The 23335-nt window shown below is 39.3% G+C and overlaps 1 protein-coding gene and 1 long non-coding RNA gene across 2 annotated transcripts; one reads left to right on the top strand and one right to left on the bottom strand.

The window, feature by feature from the left end:
- Window positions 1-1726: 1726 nt before the first annotated feature.
- LOC127369536 (V-set domain-containing T-cell activation inhibitor 1-like) lies at window positions 1727-10474 on the bottom strand. The gene is made up of 7 exons (XM_051411008.1): window positions 10260-10474; window positions 8141-8452; window positions 6326-6592; window positions 4128-4421; window positions 3890-3999; window positions 3366-3403; window positions 1727-2906 (listed from the first exon to the last, which is right to left on the bottom strand). Exons 1-7 carry the CDS (start codon window positions 10324-10326, stop codon window positions 2870-2872), a joined length of 1125 nt encoding a protein of 374 aa, XP_051266968.1. The 5' UTR covers window positions 10327-10474; the 3' UTR covers window positions 1727-2869.
- LOC127369540 (uncharacterized) lies at window positions 6600-7194 on the top strand. Its single transcript, XR_007886087.1, has 2 exons — window positions 6600-6949; window positions 7073-7194. It is a non-coding gene; the product is annotated as an uncharacterized LOC127369540 (long non-coding RNA).
- Window positions 10475-23335: the final 12861 nt, after the last annotated feature.

Here is a 23335-nt window from a genome sequence, read left to right as displayed (position 1 = left end):
TTCATGAAAAGCATGCACGTTTGCCAAAATACAGACGCGCATTAAGTCAATTGGTACTGCTCCCCCTTTCAGCAACAGTTTTTGGGAAGTGGTTCAAACACACATATATTTTTTTTGTTGACCCGAGCCGGGACATTGCAGTATAAAATGTATCCACAGGACTCTTAAATCCTCTGAGGCTGGGACTCTATGTAGAGCTCTGTGCTGGGCTGTGCAGCCAGGAACAGAACAGTTAGCATACTTTTGCACAGACATAAGGCCGCTCTTCCGCTCTTCTGCTCCCTCGTCTGCACTCTCACCTTTTTATCCAGACAATGGCGGAGCGCTGCTAGGCAACGTTCGCAGTGAAAGTTCGCAATCAGGGACTGTGACGCCACACGCCCTGCGAAGTCAGCATTAACTGCTTTATCTCCGGTATTTTGACTGAGGCACCCCACATGCTGCTGAGGGTCCCAAATATACATAATCAATCGATTAAAAAATTGGTTTTACATAATATGTCTTTCCAATGTTACAGCAGCAAAGTGAATAGAGAAAAAACAGTATAAAAAACAGTAAGAGTAGAAAATAATAAATAAAAACACTGTACAAGAGAAAAAACAGTAATAATCCACAACAACAGATAACACAAATAGTAGCAGCAGCAGTTGCACATGGGCAATAGATTGCACAGAGAATATGGAATGGTATTGCACAGTAATAATTGCACATTGAGGAGACTCTGCCGTGCAACCATTTCTGCTGTGTGAAAATTTCCAGACGTTCAAACGTCTGATAGCGGAGATATTTCAGCCGAAGTGGCGGACCGACGGACTGACACTATCTCTAGAGCTGTGGGGATACCGCGGCTAAAAATATTGTTGCCAAGGTAAACATTTGTGATAAATATCAGAAGCACACGATGTAGCTGTGGAGACTCAGCTTTGGCTGCTACATGAGGACGAGAGAAAGTGAAACAGGAGCGTTTATTGGAAACGAACACGCCTTTACTGTAAGGGATAAGTCACCAGTTGTGATCTCACCTGCAGTCTATGGGTGGAAAGATTTCTAGAATACCAAACTCAACCCTGCTGAAGTACAAGAAATGAAAGTACTCCTGCAGTAATGAGCAGTGTTGGACTAGTTGCTAACGTACTGCTTCTTTTTCTCCCCAAAAGTCAGACTTAAGACTATTTACATATGTTTTTTTATTTCCATATTCCAAACCTTTATTAGTGAATTAGTTTACCTTCATAGCAGCTTTCTAATCTTCGCAACAACTCAAAGCACTTTAATGCTACATGCATCCATTCACACACATTGATGGCAAAGTAATATCTTGCTCAAGGACACTTCAACACGCAGCAGGAGGAGCCGGGGATCAAACCCCCAACCTTCTGATTAGTGGACAGCTTGCTCAACCTCCTGAGCCACAGCTGCATAATAAGTAAAAGGTTTAAAATATAAGTGATAACTATAATATTTCTGCCTGTTGCGGTAATCAGGTGGGTAAAAGTGTCAAATAGATCTTTTCCACAAGTGTCTGAGCTTCTCTTTCACAATGTGGTGTTTTTATATAACACAGTTAATGTTTAAATACCTCATAGCTGATAACTGATAACATTGTTTCTTCTGTTTGAGGAACTTTTGCTCAACAAACACAAAACATAACATGGAAATTCAATAAATACATTTTTAGAAGATAAAACTTTCTATTTAAAAAACAAAAAAAGCCCACAAAGAAAAGTTTGATTTCACACTGTTGATCACCAAAACACTTAACTGAATTTGTGCTTTCATTTCATTATTTAATCAGTTAGTTTTCAGCTCACTGTGGTCATGTGACTTCACTGCTGTTTCCCTCCAGAAGAGGTCAGTAAAACAATAACCAGCGTCATGATTAGACTTTTAGCACATGGAGGAGCAAAGATGCTTTTTGGTTTATTTTCATACATGTAGTATCAAAAATAAACATTTTAACAATCAAATTATTTCTGATTACATTCATTATTATTGAACCATTATATTGCACCAGGACACACAAAGCCTTCATAAAAGAGACATAACAACAGTCAGAACCACATAATGTCTTCACAGAATCACAGCAGTGCATTAAATCAAATCACCTGTTAAAGCGCTATATATTAATACACTTATAATAACAGCAATCATTTGTAGTGATAGCAATAAACCTTGGGGACTCTAAAATATACATAAGAACATAAGAAAAATGACACAATGATTATCTGTCTCATGCACTCCTGTAGTGGCAGTTTCAGCAAATATAACAATAAGTTATTTTATTCTTTTCTATTTACAAAGGTTACGTGCCTTTAATACTTTACTAACCTGAGTCATTAAAGAACAGTTAATGATTTCTGTACATGTAGGCACTGAGGTGTATCAAAAAAACAAATAAAAAAACCTCATCGAAACATCTTTTCCACTTACTCACCTTGTTTATAGTCCAACCAGAATACTAGAATACATTCTTGTCTCACTTGAGTCACTTAAGTGTCTGGAGGTTTTATTTTTATTACTTCTTCTTCCCCATTTCAGGGAAGAGGAGGAACAGTATGCCGTACTTCATCGGCCAAACAAGAAGCTGATCGTAGCAGTAACAGTGCAAAGTGTCCTTGTCCTTCATTTATCAGTCCAGATAAAAATGTTCTCTCACATTCCCACTGAAACTTCAGTGGAGCCAAACTTCAAATTGGCTCATCTGGTTTTCTTTTACAGTTTCTAGGGAACTTTTTTACACATCAGTGTAATCCTTCAATCCTTCAAGTAGGTAGAGGTCAATTGTCTTTAGCTCTGTTTGTTTATGTATCAGAGTCAGACTCTTCAGATCAATACTGCACTTTATCTTTACCTGTTTGCTTTTTCACTGTCACATTAACATTTCACTTCCTTCGTCATCTCTAGCCCTGCAAACAAAATTGAGCAGAATTCAGTCCTGAAACACAGCCAGCTCAAACTCAAGATTAATTCTTGTTCACAATAAACAACGTCTGCAGACAATAAACAAACTCACACAACATGAGGACAGATTTTGATCATATTCGTCTGTTTTATCCTTATTTTAATGAGTCACTTCAATATTTTTCATATCACACAATACTACTGTGTATGCTGCTGATGTAGGGCATCTTTCTAGCTGAGACAGTAGTTAATTGCAAGCCAGAGTTAAACTTTCAACCAAGGAGATTGATCCATTGGTAATTAATTAAATGGATTACAGCAGGGAGTGCCCAGCAAAATGATTGTGACAAATGTAAACTAAAGTTGACCCCAATAAATTTGTCTGTAATTAAATGAAAACAGTGTTGTCCTTTAGTGCAGCAGCGCTATTGTTATTTCAAATGCAGAATATACAGGATACTTACTTTGAGCCGGTCTTATTATCAGAGATATTTCCTCCTGTCTGAGTCCAAAAGACATAATCATTAGTACAAACAACTCCCAAAATGTTAGATGATTACTATTATTTATATCGATTTTCAGGAAAAACTAAAAAAACGCTGAGAGGTCAGGACTGATATTTGTGACATGTAACCCTAGGGGTGCTTTGGGGTACTGCAGGATGCACCTGAGACATTTTTCTTTCCTGTAATTTAAAAAAAATCAGCCATGCATACTTCCTAAAATGATTAAACTATAATAAGTACGATAAAAATGTAAATGTAAGTTGGATAAACCACATTTTATATTCAACATTCCCATTTTTCAAAGCAATCTGTAACTGCAATAAACTCTCAGCTGCCCTAAAACCAATAATCAAACACAAAGATAAAGAAAATGTTGAAAATTAGAAACACTAACTAATAACAAATATCAAACTATATAAACCTTATATCACAAAATCCATTCAAAATTATGAATTCATGGCTCAAATATTATAATTATTTACCTGTTTAGAATTATGTTTTCTTTTTTTCCAGTAAAAGAATCCTGCCACGCCTGCTGCAGCCGCAATTATTCCAATTGCTACAATCACAATGCCTACATTTATGTCAGAGCCTGAAATAGAAAACACAAATTTAGTTAATTTATTTTCCACCAGCAAAACTTATGCAATGACAACTACTGCAGCATCGAGGTGTAACGTGATCCTTTAGATGAACTAGATAATCACAGCTCTCCCTTACCTTTGCTTTCCTCTATCCTCAGAAAGGTGCTTCCTACATTTGTCTCCTCTTCATTACTGAACTCACAGGTGTATGCTCCCTGCTGATCTGGAGTTAAGCCGGTCAGCGCGAGGTTGCCTGACTCAGAGACAGCCTTCACCTGCTGCCTCCACTCCTCTGACACTTTGTAGGGGACATTGGCTCCAGTCTGGGTCACGATAATCTGACTGTGGTTGAATCTCCAGATTAAGACTGTTAGAGGCGCCTTTGAGGAAGGGCAGTCGATTGTTGTTTCAGTGGTCGAAGTCTTATTAACTGAAATGATAAAACACAAAAATGGTAATAAGTAATAAAATATCTATCTATATAAAACTGTACAATAAAAACACAATAACTGCAGGACGTTCGTGTAAAACGAGCGATTTGGATGAATTTTGAGCAGATTTGTTTCTGTGTTTTCTGATATTTTTAGCAACTTTTTATATAATGCCTGTATTATGTATTTTATTAATTTCTAACAATCATACAGACTTAATAGGCTACTTCTTATATACTTTTTATTTATATATAACTTGTGTTCAGCTCTTCAGAGTTTACATCTTAAATAACATATTTACATTTCACATAAACTGTGTATATTTTATGTGTATAAGTTTTCTTACACCCCCTTAAAATCAAGAAGACCTTGCGACCTCCCTGTGAAGCTTTGGCGACCTCTAGTACGAGTCCTGACCCCCAGATTGAGAACCACTGATTTAATTGACTAGAAGTTAGCACAATGAGATTATTTATTATTATTCTGTTTATAGGTTTCACTCTGTTAACACAGTATAGACAGTTATGGAATAACTGCAATATAAAATACAGGTCAATGGCCTGATGGGCATCAATTCATCAATCTGACACCAAGAAGGTTAAGAACAACTGGTTTAAAGAATATTATAGACAACACTGACAGAAGGGGGAGGTAAAGTGAGCCACTTGCGGGAGAAAACCTTCAGATAGGGCAGATGTCTTTGGGTCCTCTCACACACTGTTTAATATAACTTCAATAAAACAGTTAAATGCAAAATAGATTTACTGGTCAAAGGAGCAACTGACTTCTCCTCACAGTGCGTCTTCCTTTACACCTTTATCACAAACTCCTCCTATTGTACTGTACGCCCGCTCACTGCAGAACAGGATCCTCAAGAAAGGGGGGGGGAGCCTGTTTTTATTAGAAAAGAAATATTGTTTTGTTTTGTCTAATGTTGTCTTAAAAAGATATTACTGACAATATTGAGCTCAATTTAACCAGTAACAACAATGGTTTGCATCATATCCCAGCAGAGGAGCCAGATTATTTTCCTTCTTTTAGGAGTAAGAACACTTATACAACTTCTCAGTTTAAGAGTCTTGTGCTGTTAAGTTTTTCATGAATATACGAACGTTTTTGGTGCATTAATTTAAGACTTATTTTTTAATAGATTGTGTCTTATTGCAAGCTTTTGTTTTTGCTAAATATTAATCTTAGATTAAGGTAAAATGTCTTGAATTCGGCTCAATAACGTGGCCACATTTTTTAGTTTTAAGGCTCATTAAAGTCTTTCAGTGGCTTTCTTTGCTCAATACAAGAACATTTATTATACTGAAGAATATTTGGTTTGTTTCTTGAAGCCCTTTTGCAGCGCTTTATCTATAAATATGTGATTGTGTTCATTAATGCTACATGTATTCTCAACAACCAACATACCTCTCTCCCTGACATTATTATATCTGACAGTGTTACTGCATAAAACCATCTCTAATGCATAGTTTTAGGAATAAAACCTATTTCCCACACTTGCACAAACAGGGTCACAAAACAACATGTTCAACTAAACAACCCCTCTCTGATTCAGAGGAGGGAAATCACCAGCTGTTTATTTTTAACAGGACCTCGAGGCTCAAGGGCAGATTAGCAGCCCCAAGCTACTGCCCCATGTCTGTTTATATTTGCCCACAGTGCTTTTCTTATTCATTTATTTTATTCATTGCATTCATTTTTTTATTTTATTTTGCTCATTGAATATCAGCACCAGGCTGAGACACACAGGAAGAATGTAATTGCACTGATAAGTTGTTTACTGCTGCACAATAAAGCCTTTGATCCTCTTTATGATATGAGGACTGTGGAACTTTGGCACAATGAAGGCAGCACTGATTCACCACATAGAGCAGGTCTTCTTATCAACACTTACGTTGTTTAAACAAAGTGGCTGTTCTTCTGTGTTCACCGCTGCTGACGGTGCAGCTGTAGGCCACATCAGTCCCACTGTCTGAAACCATCAGAGAGCCGCTGATGTTGTAGAGCTGCTGTTCAGTCTCCTGGACTGTGGTTGTGTTCTTGAAGGTCACGCTGGACGGAGGACTGGTGGACCAGGTGAGCTCAGGCTTAGGGTAGATCCCCTCTGAGCTGCAGGTGATCCTGTTTTCAACCTTCTGAATGTCGACTTCAGCAACCGGAGCTGTTAAAAAACAGAAGATTAACTTTATTGGAATTGGCTTTATTGGTGTTTTTTATGCAGTTCACCTCCAATAATATCACTTGTCAATCAAACACTGGGCGGTGCTTTCTAGTGATTAATAATTTGTTCTCTGACTATTAATGTCACGAATCCCCGGCCGGGATGACTGTTTGTTTGTCTATGGTTGTTGTCTGGTGTTGTGTGCCACTCTCCTGGCAGTGCTTGAGGGGGCGTGCCTGTACCTGACTATTCACACACCTGGCTGAGGTCTTCACCACACCTGCTCCTCATCACTGTCTGCAGTATTTAAGGAGCAGCCACACACCCAGTCTCTGCCGGATCGTTGTGAAGTATAGTGTAAGCTACAGCCTTCCAGCCAGAAATTCTACTTTGCAACCTTTAGCTGCCTGTTTCTGCCTGCCTGAGCCTATCTCTTGCTGCCTGTTTTTGTCCTCTGCTAACCGTGTCTCTCTGCCTCAGGAATCAGTCCAGTCCACTCAGCCTACACCTTGTGTAGCCGGCGTGTGGTTCACCACCCTCCAAGCCTGCCAGCCGACCACTCTCTGGATCACTCTTTGTCAAATAAACTGTTAACACTCAAACTCTTGTTCCGATCTGCTTCTGGGTTCCCCTCAGAATCCTGACAATTAATCATTCTTTCCATTCATCAAGCTCATGGATTCTCTATCCAAATGAGCTCTATTTCGAAAGTATTTATGACTGAATGAGGTGCAATAATACTGTAGACTTTGATCATAATCATACATTTTTTATTGCTTTCGATGAGGTTTCCATTCTTTGTGGGTAATTAAAGAAACTACTTGGGAGATTCTGTATCTAGTGCTCATCCAAACAAAGCAGAAATGCAACATTAATCGTGTCTTTTTAGCTTTTTCTTTATATTTTTCCAATTTGTGTTATAACAACATGAAATGTATATACATTATACAGTGTAAAGTCAAAGTCACTGCCATTCAACAGAAAAGTAACTTTCTCTTCAAACCTCAGGATCAAGTGCTTCACAAAAGAAGGAATGTGTGTTTTTTCAGCACACTTGGTTCCTCACAAGGTTGTCTTTATCCTCTGGATGACCTTGCTCACACATGAATACTGTATCAGTCTGCTCCCCTATGTTATCAACGTGCTGTAGCTGAGAGAGGTCATTGTAACACGACAAAACAAGAAGCACACTGAGAAAATGTACATTCCCACCAACTTGACTACTCAAAGCCTGCAAGTCCAACTTAAAAACATATTCTAACTTTACCTGCTGCTATAAACTTGCTGTTTCCTGCAGAGTCTGCAGTCTTATGGACTTAAGTGTGCGTTCACACGTTACTGAGTAAGTAAAGCACACTTATCCAAATACCACTCTTTTTTTGGGGGGGTTTTCTGCACACTGAAGCTTCAGAGGAAAGAGGAAAAGTATTATTCTCTTTTACAATGATAAAACATTGTAAAAGTGAATAATACAAGACTGTTAAAAAAGCTCATAAGCGTATAAATGCACTGCATATATGTGTGTTTTCTGTATTATGAATTTCATACCTTCCACATTTAGGTCAATAAATGTCTCCTTGTTGCCAGTGATGGTGCTGGTGTAACACTTGTATCTTCCCCCATCCTGAACCTCCACAGTTGTGAGCTTGAGCGAGGCGTTTCCTTTGGAGATCTGGTCCTTGAGCAGTGATGTCCTGCTCATGAAGCGTTGGTCCTGGCGTGTAAGCTGGTCTTGGTTGTGGTAGTAGGAGTGGACAGGTATGTTTCCTGCCACCATAATCCAGTGGATGACTACGTCATCACCAGGATTAAAGTTGCACTTTAAGATGCAGCTCTGCTTTAAAATACAGACTTCAGCATCTGTAAAACATCAGGTGAAGAAACATCCATCAAGGAAAAGTGACCATTTAAATCAAATCACACAAATAGAAAGGTTAAGTGATAGTTAGTGGGCTACATTAAACAGTTTCAGTTTGAGTTGAAGATAATTGTGTATCATATAAAACTAAATATCCTCCAGACATCAGGACAAGGACAGTAGAGAAGGAGGATGCATTGGATTCTACTTATATAACCGCATGTCGTTTGCATAACAACAGAATATCCATTGATTAAATCAATTAATTGTTTTGTTTGTTTGTTGACATACTGTATTTTCGCCTTACAATGTTATGATGACTGTGTTTGTACGAACATTTACACATCCAGTAGGTGGAACATTATTGTTTACTGTGGGTTGTGTCAGTTTCCGTATGATAGGTTCAATATTGACTCACCTTTTTATCTCTAATTTGGTTTCTACTCCTTCAATTCCTAAGAGACTGATCAGCCGTAACATTGTGAGCACTGAGAAGTGAAGTGAATAACACTAGTTATCTGGTGATCAGGCTTCCTGTCAGTGGGTGGGGTTTATCAAGCAACATTTTGTCCTCAGGTTGATGTGTTAGAAGCAGGAAAAGGGTTTGAGCGACTGTGAAAAGGGCCAAATTGTGATGGCTAGACGACTGGGTCAAAGCATCTCCAAACCTGCAGCTCTTGTGGGGTGTCCCAGTCTGCAGAGGTCAGTACCAATACCATGTCACTGATGCTCATGGGGAGTGAAGGTTGGCCCATGTGGTCCGATCCAACAGACGAGCTACTGTAGCTCAAGCTGCTGAAACAGTTAATGCTGGTTCTGATAGAAAGGTGTCCGAACACACAGTGAATCGCAGTCTGTTGCCCAGGTGGTCATAATGTTACGGCTGATTGCTGTAAATATACTGTAAAACCAAAACTATGAGCTGAAAGCAGCTAAAATGCTCATAAAAGATTGGTGCGAAGTCCCTTTCACATTACACATTTTGATTTGATCAATTGTAAAAAATAAAATAAAAATATCTATTAGTGCAGCTTTAAAATTAGAAAACCTTTTGTGCGTGTGTGTGTGTGTGTGTGTTGGACATTTTGTAACAAGTAACAAGGAAACATTCTTTAGAAAACGAAAGTATTTACAAAATCTGCCCAAACAGGTGGTGCCACATACCAGCCATAATCCTCTGTGAGCTTTACTTCTTAAAAGATTAATTTTAGTTGCTTCACATTTTGATTCTCAATGAAAAGGTTCAGTATCAGGGTGTAGTGGTGTTATTCCTACTTAGTAATCAGGTCACTCCCAGTCACTCTGGACAGAGGCCACTGGACTAAAGTCCAAAGTATGACTCAGATAATGAGAAATCTCTGTTTGTAGTTTAGATTAATTTAGTTAAAACAAGCAAGTTAAAACAAGTTTCTTCTTCAGTTAAAAGGTTAACTCTTACACTTACTCATACACAGACTTCTCACTTATCTCTACTGGTATTTAGGTCAATAGTTTCAGGGTTGTATACTGACGACCTTCATACACACATTCCAATTGAATGTTGTTTTTGTTTAAAGTGCTTAAACCAGTAAACAAGTTTCAGCTCAACACAAACATATATGTAGAAACAATTCCTCTGACAATGACAATATCTGAAAACTAACACCACATTAACACCAAACTATCAGAATGTCACTGGGAAAAGTGACTACATATGTTAATTATATTTACAGCTATTCTTGGTTTTCTCTGTAAAAAGTGACCAATGTATCTACAAGTTTAAGTTTCAGGCTGGAAAAGGATCAGATGGGCTGTGAACGCCTCACTCACCTCCTCTCTGAAAAGTCCACAAAAAGAGCAAGAAAACCAGACACCTAACACACTTCCACAGAGCCATCGTCAAGTTGAATATTCCTCTGGTGATCCGGATGTAAACTAAGATGTACTAAAAGATTTTAAGAAACAGGAATCACAGCAGGGCTGTCTATCCAGTCTGACAAGTTTTGACAGCTGCCTCTAACTTTAGCCTTGTGAGTGTGATTGGGAGTGCATGTGAGCGGGTGAGCAGTGGATAGGTCAAAGTCTGCAGTATCAAAGATTAAGCTAAAGTTTTTTTTGTTACAGATTAACTGATGTTCAATGGTTCTGGCCTCCTGAAGGAAAAAAATAATACGCACATGATGTTAAATCACAAATCTACCGCAGGGGCAAATCCAAGGGGTTAAAATTAGGAGATTTTGAAAAACTGGCATCAGAGGGTTGATTACAGGGTATTAAAAGGCCGGTGTAGTTTCTCCTACATGCTTGGAAGGGGACGGCGAGGCGAGGGGGTTGCAATCTGAAACGACACCACTAGATGCCACTAAAACACTGGTCCCTTAAGATCCACCTGCCAGCTTTTTCAAAAGGTTTCAAGAGAGTACAGAGTCGGCACCTCACATCCGGTAGCGGTTTGTGGATCAACTGAGCAAACGTCTGCTGGTTAAAGCTCCAGAAAGGAGGCTAGTAAGTGGCCCTTGAGTCTAAGGTCCAGTGTCTAGGATTCAGTGGCATCTTGCAGTGTAGTTGATAAATCTTACAAAGAGATTATTTAGCTTTTTTTCCTGTTTTGGGACCTTTTTGGTTGTTTACAGTGAATTTATTGTTTTAGTGTTTGTGACTATTTTTGTTTTTGTTTACATTGTAGGCTACTTTGTTAATTGTTTTCATACATAGTATCATTTCACTATTCACTACTGATCTCCTGTTTTTTATTGACACTGTGGGATTTTAAATTGTTGATTGTTTTTGCTGTTTTTGTGTGGACCCCAGGAAGACAGCGACCACTTTATGGAAGCTAATGGGGATCCAATTTAAGAATAAAGAATAGTTTAGCTCATTTTTTTCACCCCGCTTTCCAAACGCGAGGGAGGAACTACGGTGGCTGTGAAAAATGCTTTTAATAGCCAGTTGTTGGTTTGTCTGTTCTGGGCTACTATAGAAACATGGCGGCCTCCATAGAAGGGAACCTGTGGCGTCTGTAGATAAAAGCAGCCCATTCTAAGGTAACAAAAACTCCTGTATTCAGGTGATTATACACTAATAAACAAGAATATTATACACAATTTCTGCCAATATATCCTTCTAAATGTTACACACCAGAGCTTTCAGATTGTTTTGTCATATCTCAGATCAAAAAGCACAATAGATACACACAAACCTTTAGCTATTAGTCTTTTTAATAACCTTACATTAATTATGACACATTTGTGAAAGAGGTCAAGTGTGGCAGTGCAGAGAATAGATTATACATTGAAAAGATTTTATGGCGGTTTGTGACCGAAAATTAAATATTAATCTCGCCACGTCAAAAAGAAAGTCGGCATTGTTCAGTCACATCAGTGATTCACAGTCACATTCATCTTTATAATCCAGACAAGAAACAATTCCCAGAAGCAACTCGACCTCTTGGCGTGCCCTTTAAGTTCAGTGACGGCTTAAATGCAGCAGGACAGTATAGGTAGTAGAACATGAAGTCAGTCTTTGAGTCTGGAAATCCAGCCTGTGCAAAGTGTCCGAGAGCACAGAGAGATTCCCTACTAGTGCCAAAGGATGACGACCTCAAAGAGTAAAGACGACATCCTCATCTCGTTTCAAACATCATAAAGTTCACAAACAGTCACAGTTCACGAGGTTTGTGATGCAGTTTTTTGGTTCTCAGCCCCATTTGCAAAAGATCCTTGAAACTCGTATAATGCATCTTTTCCATAAATAGTGCCAAGAACTGCTGAACCCCAGGAACTAAATTAGGTTAAATTTAGAAATCAATTCATCTGAAGAACAGTGACACTCATAAAACAACATGAAACAATAAACATCACAAAAAAATGTCCCCCCCTTGTCCCAAGTGGTGGCAGCGCTTGCTCAAAGGCCTTGTCACACCAGCATTTAGTTGAATTGATTTCAGCAGAAAGACACAAATTAGTGTGGTTGACTGATAGCAGAACGAAGGGATGTAGAGCCAAAATTGAGGATGCTGTCTTGCATCTACTCTGTTGTGAGTTTTAATTCCACAACATAGCAAATGGTTTATGAGACAGGAGTCAATGCTGCAAATACATAATTTAAATAAATTGTCTCATTAGAAGCTGAGATAATAAACCTGTGGCTGACTTAGCTCGCCAGGTATAGCAGTTAGTATTGTCACTGTCACCAAGCAAAAACACGATTCGTTTCGCTGTACCACTTTCTGGTGTGACCAGGCCTTAAAGCAGCCACAAGGTTTCTTTTTGATCACTGAGTTCTCAGGACACAGAAAATACTGACACTTCAGTGCCAAGAACTGCGGTAAAGGAACTAAATCAAGACCTGTGCTCCTCCGGTCAAAATGAAGGTAAAGTTCTTCAGTTCCTAAAAATCCTAAAAGGGTTTCTGGACCCCCGGAAAAGTTCCTGCGATGGAAAAAGGGCTTCAAGATACAGCTGGATGAATCTGTCTATACAGCTGCATTATCAGGGTTCACAAACCCTTCATGAAGACGTTTAAAGCGGTTCGTTGCACCCACAGTCAAACATCAGTTTATCAGGGTGTCTAAAATCCAAAGAAGAGGTCCTCATTAGAAAAACACCAAAATAACAATTTGTGCATCCTATAATAATTTATTTTAAAAGGGTTCATTCCTTATCAGTGTGCAGCTGCGTGTGCGTGTTTGTTAGTATTTTGTTAGTTTCGGTGTTTTCCTCGTTTGTTCTCAGGTTAATTGGGTTCCAGTCTGGAGGCCTGATTGTCCGTTGGTGCCGCCCACATTCAAAGGACTGCCCTCATTCAGGCGACTGTCTGCTCCCGAGTCTGTAAGAATGACAGAAAAAAGGTTCTGGATAAGAGGAAACCATGAAATTAAGCATAAAAACTTATGAATTTGATATTATTATGAAGTATATTATTATATACTACTACTCTTTCTTATTTCAGAGAGGTTTTAGCTCGACTTTATGCTCATTTTGGAGATTTTGTAGTTTGTTGTTCTGTTTCTAGGGGTAAACTATGTTTTAATCTGAGTTGTAAAGATAATCAGTTCCCTAGTGAGGCAAAAACTGAATCTGTGGCTCCATCTAGTGTCTGGTTTTGGTAATGCAGGTAGTGATATAAGACTGACCTTTAACTGAATGCAGCTCTGTCACCTCTTCAGGGTCATTTCTGGGCTTCGAGGTGCTTCCTGGGTGAAAGATGAGAAAGACATAACATAATGTGTGAGAACAACTGAAATAAGAACTTAATATCAAAGCACCTGTATGGATCCTAAATGTGAGTCAGCTTCTGATCACAACCTAATTTGTTTTCTGGCCTCGCCTACTTGGTGACATTTCCTACAATACGTCTGGCGTGACCCGAATGTAATTAGTTGTAAGTGGCACGACTGGTGTGGCCGTGTAGTGACCGGTTTATATTCCACTATTATGAATACTTATTTTCCATTTGTAGTATTTTAATGAAGATAATAAAGATGTAACCTCATACAATGTTTGGATGTGCTCTGAACATTCATTAAGAGACGAAGAAGCTCCACTTAACACTCAGTTTTTAATATTAATAAGCAGAAAAACACACATTTCCTCCCCCCACACACCTGTTTTAGGACCTGAACCTGATCTCAGAAGATATTTCCACACTTAACTTCTGATGTTTTTTACAATAAATTAGATTTTAGATTAGAGTGGCCATAAAATTATTTATTTTCTGTCCTTTAAACAGCTGTTTTATTTTATTTCACAGTGATCAACTGTATTGTACTTGAGTTTTATAATTTTATATGTGTATAGGTACAACATGGAAGTGCTGTTTACACAATAATGCATCAGGAATAACTATAGTAATAAAATATCTATTATTATTCAAGTATTCAAGATTATTTTATTGTCACCTCCAACACAGTTGTAGAATGACATTCAGATATAGTTCACTTTATTTTTTACTTTATATTTAATTTTGTAAAAACTAAATAAAAAAATATTAATAAGTCATGAAAATACTAATTTGTATGATGAGGAAGAATTATGTAATTTTAACACATTCTTCTGCATAATGAGCATTTAAAACAGTACATCTTGCTGATAATTCTGTTACACAATAATTTAATTTAATTAACTTGCGTCACTGAATGTTGTTCATGATTAACTGAACAGCTTTGATATTAAATAATTTTTTTCTTTACTTTCTTGACAATAAAATTTCTTCTAACAAATCCAAACATAAATATTGAACCATTCCTTTTAAAGAACAAAAAGTTTCCCATTGTGATGTCCATATAAAGTATATAAATCCCCTTAGACCAAAACCAGACCACTCCCAGTGAATACATATATTTTTGGTGGGCACTGTAGTTTGTATGTAACACGTGCGTCTTGTGTCGGTCCAGCTCAAGCTCTCTTTTTACTCTCAGTTAATGTCCACATCTCCTAGAGTCCATCTTTACCTCTCAGCTTCAGGTAGGCCAGCATCCCTGCCAGAGCAAGAACCAGCACTGCGATCACCAGACCGACGATCCACCAATGAGACGTTGCTTCTGAAACAAGCCGCTTATCTGCACACAGGTAACGAAACGGATTAATACACAAATACACACTTTAATTCAACAAATAACAGCAGTTGTCTTTTAAGTTAAATGTGAATTATATGTTGTTTTCTTTATATTTTCATCATTAATGATATTCAACTTGTTTCATACTGCTGTTAAGCTGAGTATGGATGTATTTCAGAGGCAATTTTTGTTATATTTGTTGAAATTCTCTTTACATCTCAACAGAAATCAATAAATCACATCCACAGAAAAAAGAAAAATAAATAAATCGGAAGTAGAAAAAGCTACAAGCGAAAACTTTGGATAAACAAACAGGTCAAACTATGACTATGTATATCAAACGATGACATCAATGTGCACCACATGTGTGTTAATCCGCTGCTAAAAATAGTCCCCAGTAAACGCCTCCGAATGTCTCCACCTGTTGGTTTGCCAAAAAAAACAGTGACCAGAAACAGGGGCATTCCCAGAGGGAGGAAATCTGATACCACCATACTATCCCTTTTAAAGCTAGAGTGAAGATACTGGTGGCATATGAAACAAGCATGCCACCAGGGGGTGCTATCTGACCTCAAGATATCTGAATGAAAATGGGTTTTATAGGTACCCAAAAGTCTCCTTATGCTAATCTAGTGAAGTTTTTTGCATGTGCTATAAATGTGCGTGAATATTTCTGCATATTAGGATCCTTAAACAATACATAATTGGGAATAACTGGAAAAATTAGACATACTTGTCAAAAAAGGGTCTGGAAGCCTTTTTAAAAACTAAAACTTCAGTTGGAACCAGTGGGCGGAGTCATAAATTATTGAGAGACAGACTAACACATTGGATTAGTTTGGGTCTGTTCTTTTAGCGAACCAGTTTGCAAACAGGCCTTTGACCTCACCGTCAGAGCCTTCGATCGTGACATCAGTGTGTTCGGTGTGAGTGTTGTACGGTACGGAGAAGACGCAGGTGTAGCTCCCCGAGTGCTCCGAGTGCTTGGGGTCCATCAGTCGCAGAGAGCCATCTCCAAACGGCACCCTGAAGCCGTCCAGCTCCACGTGGTTGTCCCAGGGTGGCGTGGAGACGCTGTGCCCCGAATGGCTGTCATAGGTGAGGATGTGGGAGGGGTCCTCGCTGTTGGAGAAGCTCCAGTGGAGGAAGGGGTTGTTCAGGTAAGGAGGGGCAAAGCAGGGGATGGTCAGGTCTCTCCCTTGATTTCCTCTTATTGCTAGTAAAGAGTAAAGGCAGAGGTTTGGTTTCAGGGAAATTAGAGGATCTACAATAAGTAAATAAATACATTTTACAACTAAAAAGAGCCCGGTCCTCATACCTCTCTCCCTGAGTGAGGCTGTCCAGGCCGGGCCACCGTAGGAACTCGTGACTTTGCAGATGTAGATGAGGTCTGGCTGTCCGTTCAGCCTCTTGAGGCGGCTGTCGACCGTGTACAGCCCCTGTTTGTCGGCCAGCTTGCGCGTGACCGGTCGGAGGTCCTCGAAAGTGGGTGGCTCGGTCGCCCAGGTTACCCGAGGTGCCGGGAAGACATTACGGACGGTGCACTTCATCTCCTCGTAGCCGCTCAGCCTCGACAGCTCCAGAGACAGGTCTCTGATGGGTGCTACACACACATACACACACACACACACACACACACAAAGACACACACACAAAGACACACACAGCATGCTAAAATGTTTCCCAGCAGCCCCTGATGATAGACTCTAAATGCCAGAGCCCAATATAGCTTGACAGTGGGTGATATCATTATCATGCAGATAACATAAGAGCTCTTTTAGCACAATATTATAAAACCACAAACATCGCAAATACTTAAAGTTTCTTGACTAATTTAAAAGTGTCGCTTTCACCTCCCAGGAGTTTGTATAAAAAAAAAAAAAACTGGCATAGAAATCTGTGTGCAGAAAGGCTTGAAGTAATTTTGAAGTAATTATGCACCTGGCAATCAGAATAAGAGCAGGGAATTATAAAACAAGAGTGTGCAGCCGTGCTGGCGCCTCTGTGAGAATGGAAGCTAACATCAGCATGCTAAGGTGCTCACAATAAAGACAATGCTGTTGTTTAGCAAGTATAATGTTTATCAAAGTCACCATCTTACACAAGGTACAGCTGGGAGTGTATTGGATCTAATGTTTTGGAAACTTTTGTGTGAAGCAGCCACCGGAAACACAATGAAATTGTCACTGAAGGAAGCGCCGACTACGATCGATTATCAGAAATGTAGCTTTTGATTTGCACTTTTTTGTGGATCATTTTTGATTTGTACAAGGGAGAAGTTGAAGAGTGCCTGTCCTGCTTTTACCAAAAATAAACACGGGCATCGACAAGTTAACCAGGACTAAAATCTGAAGGATTATAATTTTAATATCTGTTGAAACTGAGACATTTTCAGAGTTAAGGTGGTGGTCAGGTCACTTCAAAATGACACAAGTATAATGTTCAAAAAGAGATTACATAAATCAATGCTAGACACGAATAGGTGCGAACACAATTTACATGAATTGGGCGACACGATTGGGACAAATACCCTAAATTCGCCTCATTTGCGTATTATGAAAATATACCATTCTGCTACTCTCCCAAAAAAATTGGTAATTGTGTTTCTTACGATGTTCTATATCCAGTTTTGTTTGTTAAATTTAAAGTAATGTGATATTTTCCAACTGCTGAAAGTTTTAATCTTCCAAACTAGTTACACTACTAGTCACAGGGGAAAGTAATATTATTACTAGCAATGAGTTTAACTTGAGTAAAAACTTTTTATTTTCTGGTGGAAAACCTCTGATGACTTCAAAGCAGACAGAGAAACTTCCTTTTTTTCTTTTTTTGGTGGAACTTTTTGGCTTTATTTGATAGGCCAGCTGTAGAGAGAGCGAGGGCTCTACCAGGTGAGCTATAAGGGTGCCCAGAAACTTCCTTTTCATTGACATCTAAAACGTTACATGTGACAACCTCCCAAACTCACCTTCCACCTTCACAATGACCTTTGCATTGTGTTCGCCCGTCGAGGTGCTCACGTGACACCTGTATGTGCCCCGGTCCTTGAGGCCACTCCCCCTGAGGATCAGCGTGGCGTTACCGCGCGATACAAGGTGCGGGAAAACGGAGGCGCGGCCAGCAAGCTGTTCGGGTTCATGGTGCTCTTCGCTGCTGTCGTCATCATCCTTGCTGTCGTCACCGGCGTCGTCGTCGTCCTCCCGTTTGAACTTGTACACCACCAAGTCCTGTCTGAACCACTCGATGGTCTCCTTGTCGCCTGGCTGGAAGCTGCAGGGGAGAATGCACTCCTCCGAAACGAAGCACGTCACCGTGACGTCTGAAACATGACACCAAGAGTGAAGGTGAGGTTTGGTGTTCGCAGGTGAGTGCGAGGTCTCGTCTCGTTCTCTCTATGTTATTTGTTTCGTGTTCATTCATCATTTCCCGTTTCATGTTTTTTGTATATTCACCTCTCCTCTTATTTCAGACACTCCACTTCCTGCCCTGATTGTGTACTTGGCTCTGATTAGTTTCACCTGTCCCCTATCGTCTGTTTGCCAGTTTGTCTTTGTTGTTTGTGTCAAACTTTCTAGCAGATTTCCAAGTGTTCAATCTTTGTTGATATTTCAACCTCTGTATATATCTCGACCTACGGCCTTTATGCTCTTCCCCTGTTGGATTTCTTTATCTTTTCCTGGACCTGCGTACCGAACCTGTTTCTGCCAGTAATTCAGGATCCTGCCGTCTCAGAGTTGTGTCAGTTTGTACTTCAGACAAAGAATGATTTAAACCTCCATAATACCTCTATAGAAAAGAACAACCTCACCCAGAATTGGGGAAACCAAGGATTCTTCCTGGAGGCAATCATGTAGGGACACCGCCATGTAGGTACCTGCAAGTATTACCGTAAGGATCTAGTGTTCGGCAATTAGGTGACAGGCAAAACCAGGGTCTTTGTCTTGCTAACCTCCTACCAAACATCATCTCTCTTGGTGGGGAAGGAGCCGGTGCAAGAGGTGGAGCAGCACCAGCTCTACAGTAGACACAGTACAATACTTTGGCTCTGATCCTGGAGTCTTTGGAGCCCCTGGGGCGGTTGCCTGCTTTGGCCAGCTGGTAATCCAGCTTTGCAGTTAGGTGCACACTGTACTGTACAACATATTATCTAATGAGCATCAAACATTCATTTTGCCTATCAGATATCAACATCACTTTGCTTTGTGGTTGTTTCCTTCGGTTGGTTCAGATTACAGTCGAACAAACAGGTCTGAGAGAAAGAAACCTGTTATTAGTTTCAATGACGCAGATCTCACCTGGTCAAACAAACCTCAGAATCTGTGAACTGTAAGCCGTAGGCTCAACGAAGAATCTGCTGTTGTCTTTAATGTTACAGCTGCAGATTACAATGCACATGGACACATTTACACTGAAGGATGTTTGAGTTCATCCGAATCTGCAAACACTTCCTTCAACAGATGAAGGCCATCTGTGAATGTGAAAGTTATTTAGTATCAAAGTACTAATTTAAACTGATTCTGTTACAAGCTTTTGGAAAAAAAATGCTGCTTTTTTAGTAAAAATCCAAAACATATGATACTGGAGAGAAGAAATGCGGGTCAGTAAGCAGCTAACCATCAACCAGAGCAGCTCACATGTGGACAAAATAAAATTTCTCCATTATAACCTTCATTTTAATGGTATTTGATGATTATATATTCAAGATATAACCATAAAAATACTGTAATAACCATAAAACTACTGAAGGTTCATATTTCCACTGTACTATTGAATGTCCTCTTATAAATTAATGATCGGCCAAAGTGATATATTTAGGAATGAAATGGCTCTTAAACATATTGTTTTGCATTATTGGAATATAATCAGCATTAACATTAACTGCAGTTTAGTGCAAGAAGACGTGTTCTTCTTCAGTGGATTTCAGACACTGTCCCTGCAGTTTCACATTGGATTCGCAGTGTTAAAGAATCGATCCCTTAAGCTTCTGGCTTGAGGACAAACGACTGATGTTTGTACATATTTTGCCCCCCTTTTTTAACTGTATACAGGTCCCTTCAGAGTGGTTTCTATGGACTAACATGGACTGAGATCTACATGTAGGTATTAGCGTCTAATATCCCTTCATTATGCCTGATCACCCTTGTTGTATCTAATAAACCTTCTGTCTTAATGTTGTTTTGGTTAAATTAGATTATGTTCTCTTCTAGGGTTAAGTTTAGTTTGTTCATCATGCCCTTATATCCATAATTGTACGACCCTTTTGTGAAACCAGTGCAATAACATGAGTGTGTCAGTCCACTTGTAGCCATAACATATGAAATATGACTGTTAAATCATCTGCGAGAGTCCTGTTGTTCAAGAAAATAACTGAGGATATTGTTTATAAGAAAAAAATGTAATAGGAATACAGGAAGTGGAACAGGATGACTCTTTAAATCATAAACAGGGACGTAGTTTTCAGGTGAATATGTCACATCTGGCACGTAGTGAACACATCTGGGAATTATTCACCCTCAACTTCCCTTTATTGCCACACATGCAGGGTGGAGGTGGATTGTTAATCTCAGCAGTGATTAATTGCAGTGGCATTTACCGCACGCATTACGCAAAACAGGAAGCCCATTCTTATTCTTTGCAAAATACAAAACTTCCACATAAACTTTCTAGTTTTTAAACGCCTCCCCTTCCAGTGATATCACGAGAAGCAATCAGCCAGTCTGAAACATAATCAAAACAACCACACCTCAAGTACATTAAGTTTTGTCTATCAACTGTATAGCTTCGGTGCTGTAACTCACACTAATGCTGACTTGTCTGAGCTTGTGGCGCAGTCAGATTATGGAATTATATTTGCTTTCAGCAGCGGATTAATCCACAGTTCTTGCTCTGCATATTCTTGCAGAGATATATTCAAAACTTTTGAGTCCTTTTGGTACAAAACTTAACCCTAACCCTAACTTAAAAAGTAATTTCAAATTTGTGCTAGCGTTTAAAGACACTCTGTCAGCTTCAGATGGACCTCAGATGCTGAGGATGTACTTTAAGTGGGGATCTCTTAATGAGCAGTATGAACAGGAAGCAAAACTCTTCACATGGGCTCCTGGTTGTTGTTGTTGTTGTTGTTGTTGTTGTTGTTGTTGTTGAATTTGAAAGATTGTGACCATTCCCTTCGAGCGTGTTTAAGCACCACACCTGAAGAGTGATGTCATGGTAGGTGTTTTCCAGCAGCTGTCAGTTAGAAAGGTAAGAAAGGATCCTGCAGCAAGATCAACTTATTTACAAGGTTCTCATGTTGGATCTTAAATTTGTTCTAGTTTGTTCAGACTTTTTGCAGCATTTTCTTACCTTGTAGTTTTACATTGCGGTCTTCCTGACACACCCGTCCCTCAGTACTTTCAGAAGAAGATTGCACTTTTTTATTAGCTTTCAAAGGCAAAACATCTAATCTGACATCACCACTTACTTCAGGGCGTGGGCCACATGCAACATGCTTTTTTTTGATCCCACAAAGAGCAGTCAACCACTGAGACTATTCCAGGATTCTGATTCCAAGAAATGTGTGTGAAGCTCTGGTCTGAATTTCACACACCTTTACAACCTCTTTTCAGAAAACCACTTCATAGCTCGCCCATTTCAGCCGCCCATCCTGACAGAGAAACAGAACTCTGTCGGTTTCTTTCAGGACAAAGACACATGAACCAAACTGGAATCGGATCATTGATTCTGTACCAAAAGTGTGTCAGATCATCATCTGTTTGTCTGCATATGCACATCCATGTGTTTGCACTGGAATACATATGCAAGACTGGAGGGATTAAATATTACTTTATCGCCTGAGTGGTTCTTTCAGCACCTTCCCCGCCTCACTGAATGTGTTTTTGATTGACATTGCCAGCTCACAGCTGCTCCTCTCATTCTTGCTCTTCTTGTAAATCAAAGCTTTGACAGCAGCGGAGTAATGACTCAGACCTTTGACTCACGCCCACACAATGCCGCACAGCAGTCGACCGGCGTACCTGCCTGATGTCGGCTCCTGACGCACGGCAATGTGACATTTTGTGACCTTGCAGACATTCCTGCAGTGAACTGTTTGTGCTTGAACAATCTGCTGAACAAATACGGTTTCCTCAAGGTAGGCCGACAAAGTGTGAAAAATGTACTTTACAAAATAATTTAATAAGATAAACAGTCAACGCAATCTAGTTACATACTTCAGCTGATTAAGAAGCAGATGAGTGCTTTTAAATGAGATAACAAGATTAGTGATAGCACAATCTTAATAAGTTTCCAGCCTGAATTCTGTACAGGAACAAAAACAGCAGAGCCTTTTTCCTCCAAATCTCACTGCTACAAGCTTGATTTAAGTTTTTTTTTTTTTTAAGATTTCACTAAACTTAGCTGTGTATGCAGTGGATAACAACTAGTGGATAATACTCTCTTTAGATTATCACAATAGGTGTTCCAGATCTTAGGAGCCAAAGAAAAACTAAAGCTAAAAAAGGCTTCAGTGAAAACACAAAGAAATAAAGAGGAAAGGTAATCTGTCCCTCCAGGATCTTGCAGGCTTTGTTTTTTTTTTTTTTTTGTGGCCTAAAATGTCTTTTCTAATTGGCAAATTGCATAAATTATTGCTATTATTCTTTTTATTTTGTATAATTCATTAAAAATGTATTGCAACTTGTTCCAGTGAGAATAAAATCGCACTGTTTGGAGGGTAAATGTGAGGTTAGTAAAGTATGACTCAAGGATCTGCACAAGAACCTTCGATGACTGGACAGATTTACTGAGAAAGCAACAGTGACTGGACAAAACTGCACACATCACAACTCCCTGGAGGGACTGATTAATGTGTTTGCCATAGTACCTGCATATGTGTACGTATTTGGCTCTTTTTTTATGTAAACTGTTACCTTAACTCTTAGGAATGATGGTCAGAACTATTAAAATAAGACCAGACAGACTTTCCCTTGATGTTCAGCTGTTTCACTGCTTTTTCACTTTCTGTGGTCGCAGAATATTTCCATCCTGAAGTCACACCTGACGTCAGAATTCAGGGAGGGAAAAGTGTGAATAAGCCATCTGACTAATATCCTCTATTCAGAGGAAAAATATCCCACAATCTTGCAACTTCAAGATGCACAGATTATTGTATTTTCTTCACTTGTATGTATGTGTATCAAGTTCTGTAAAGCAACCCACTTCAGTTTTTTAATCCCTGTGAATGTTGCAGATCAGTTGAGGCTGCTGGACAAAGAGGCGTTTGTGTCCTACCTGGGGTTTTGTCCTGCGTGGCGAAGCCGATCCAGAGGAAGAAAAAAGCCCAGGTGTGTATCGCTGACATGATTTCCTT

The sequence above is a fragment of the Dicentrarchus labrax genome, unplaced genomic scaffold (genome assembly GCF_905237075.1).
Source record: "Dicentrarchus labrax unplaced genomic scaffold, dlabrax2021, whole genome shotgun sequence".
Classification (NCBI taxonomy): domain Eukaryota; kingdom Metazoa; phylum Chordata; class Actinopteri; family Moronidae; genus Dicentrarchus; species Dicentrarchus labrax.
This window is presented reverse-complemented; position numbering and strand designations above follow the sequence as displayed.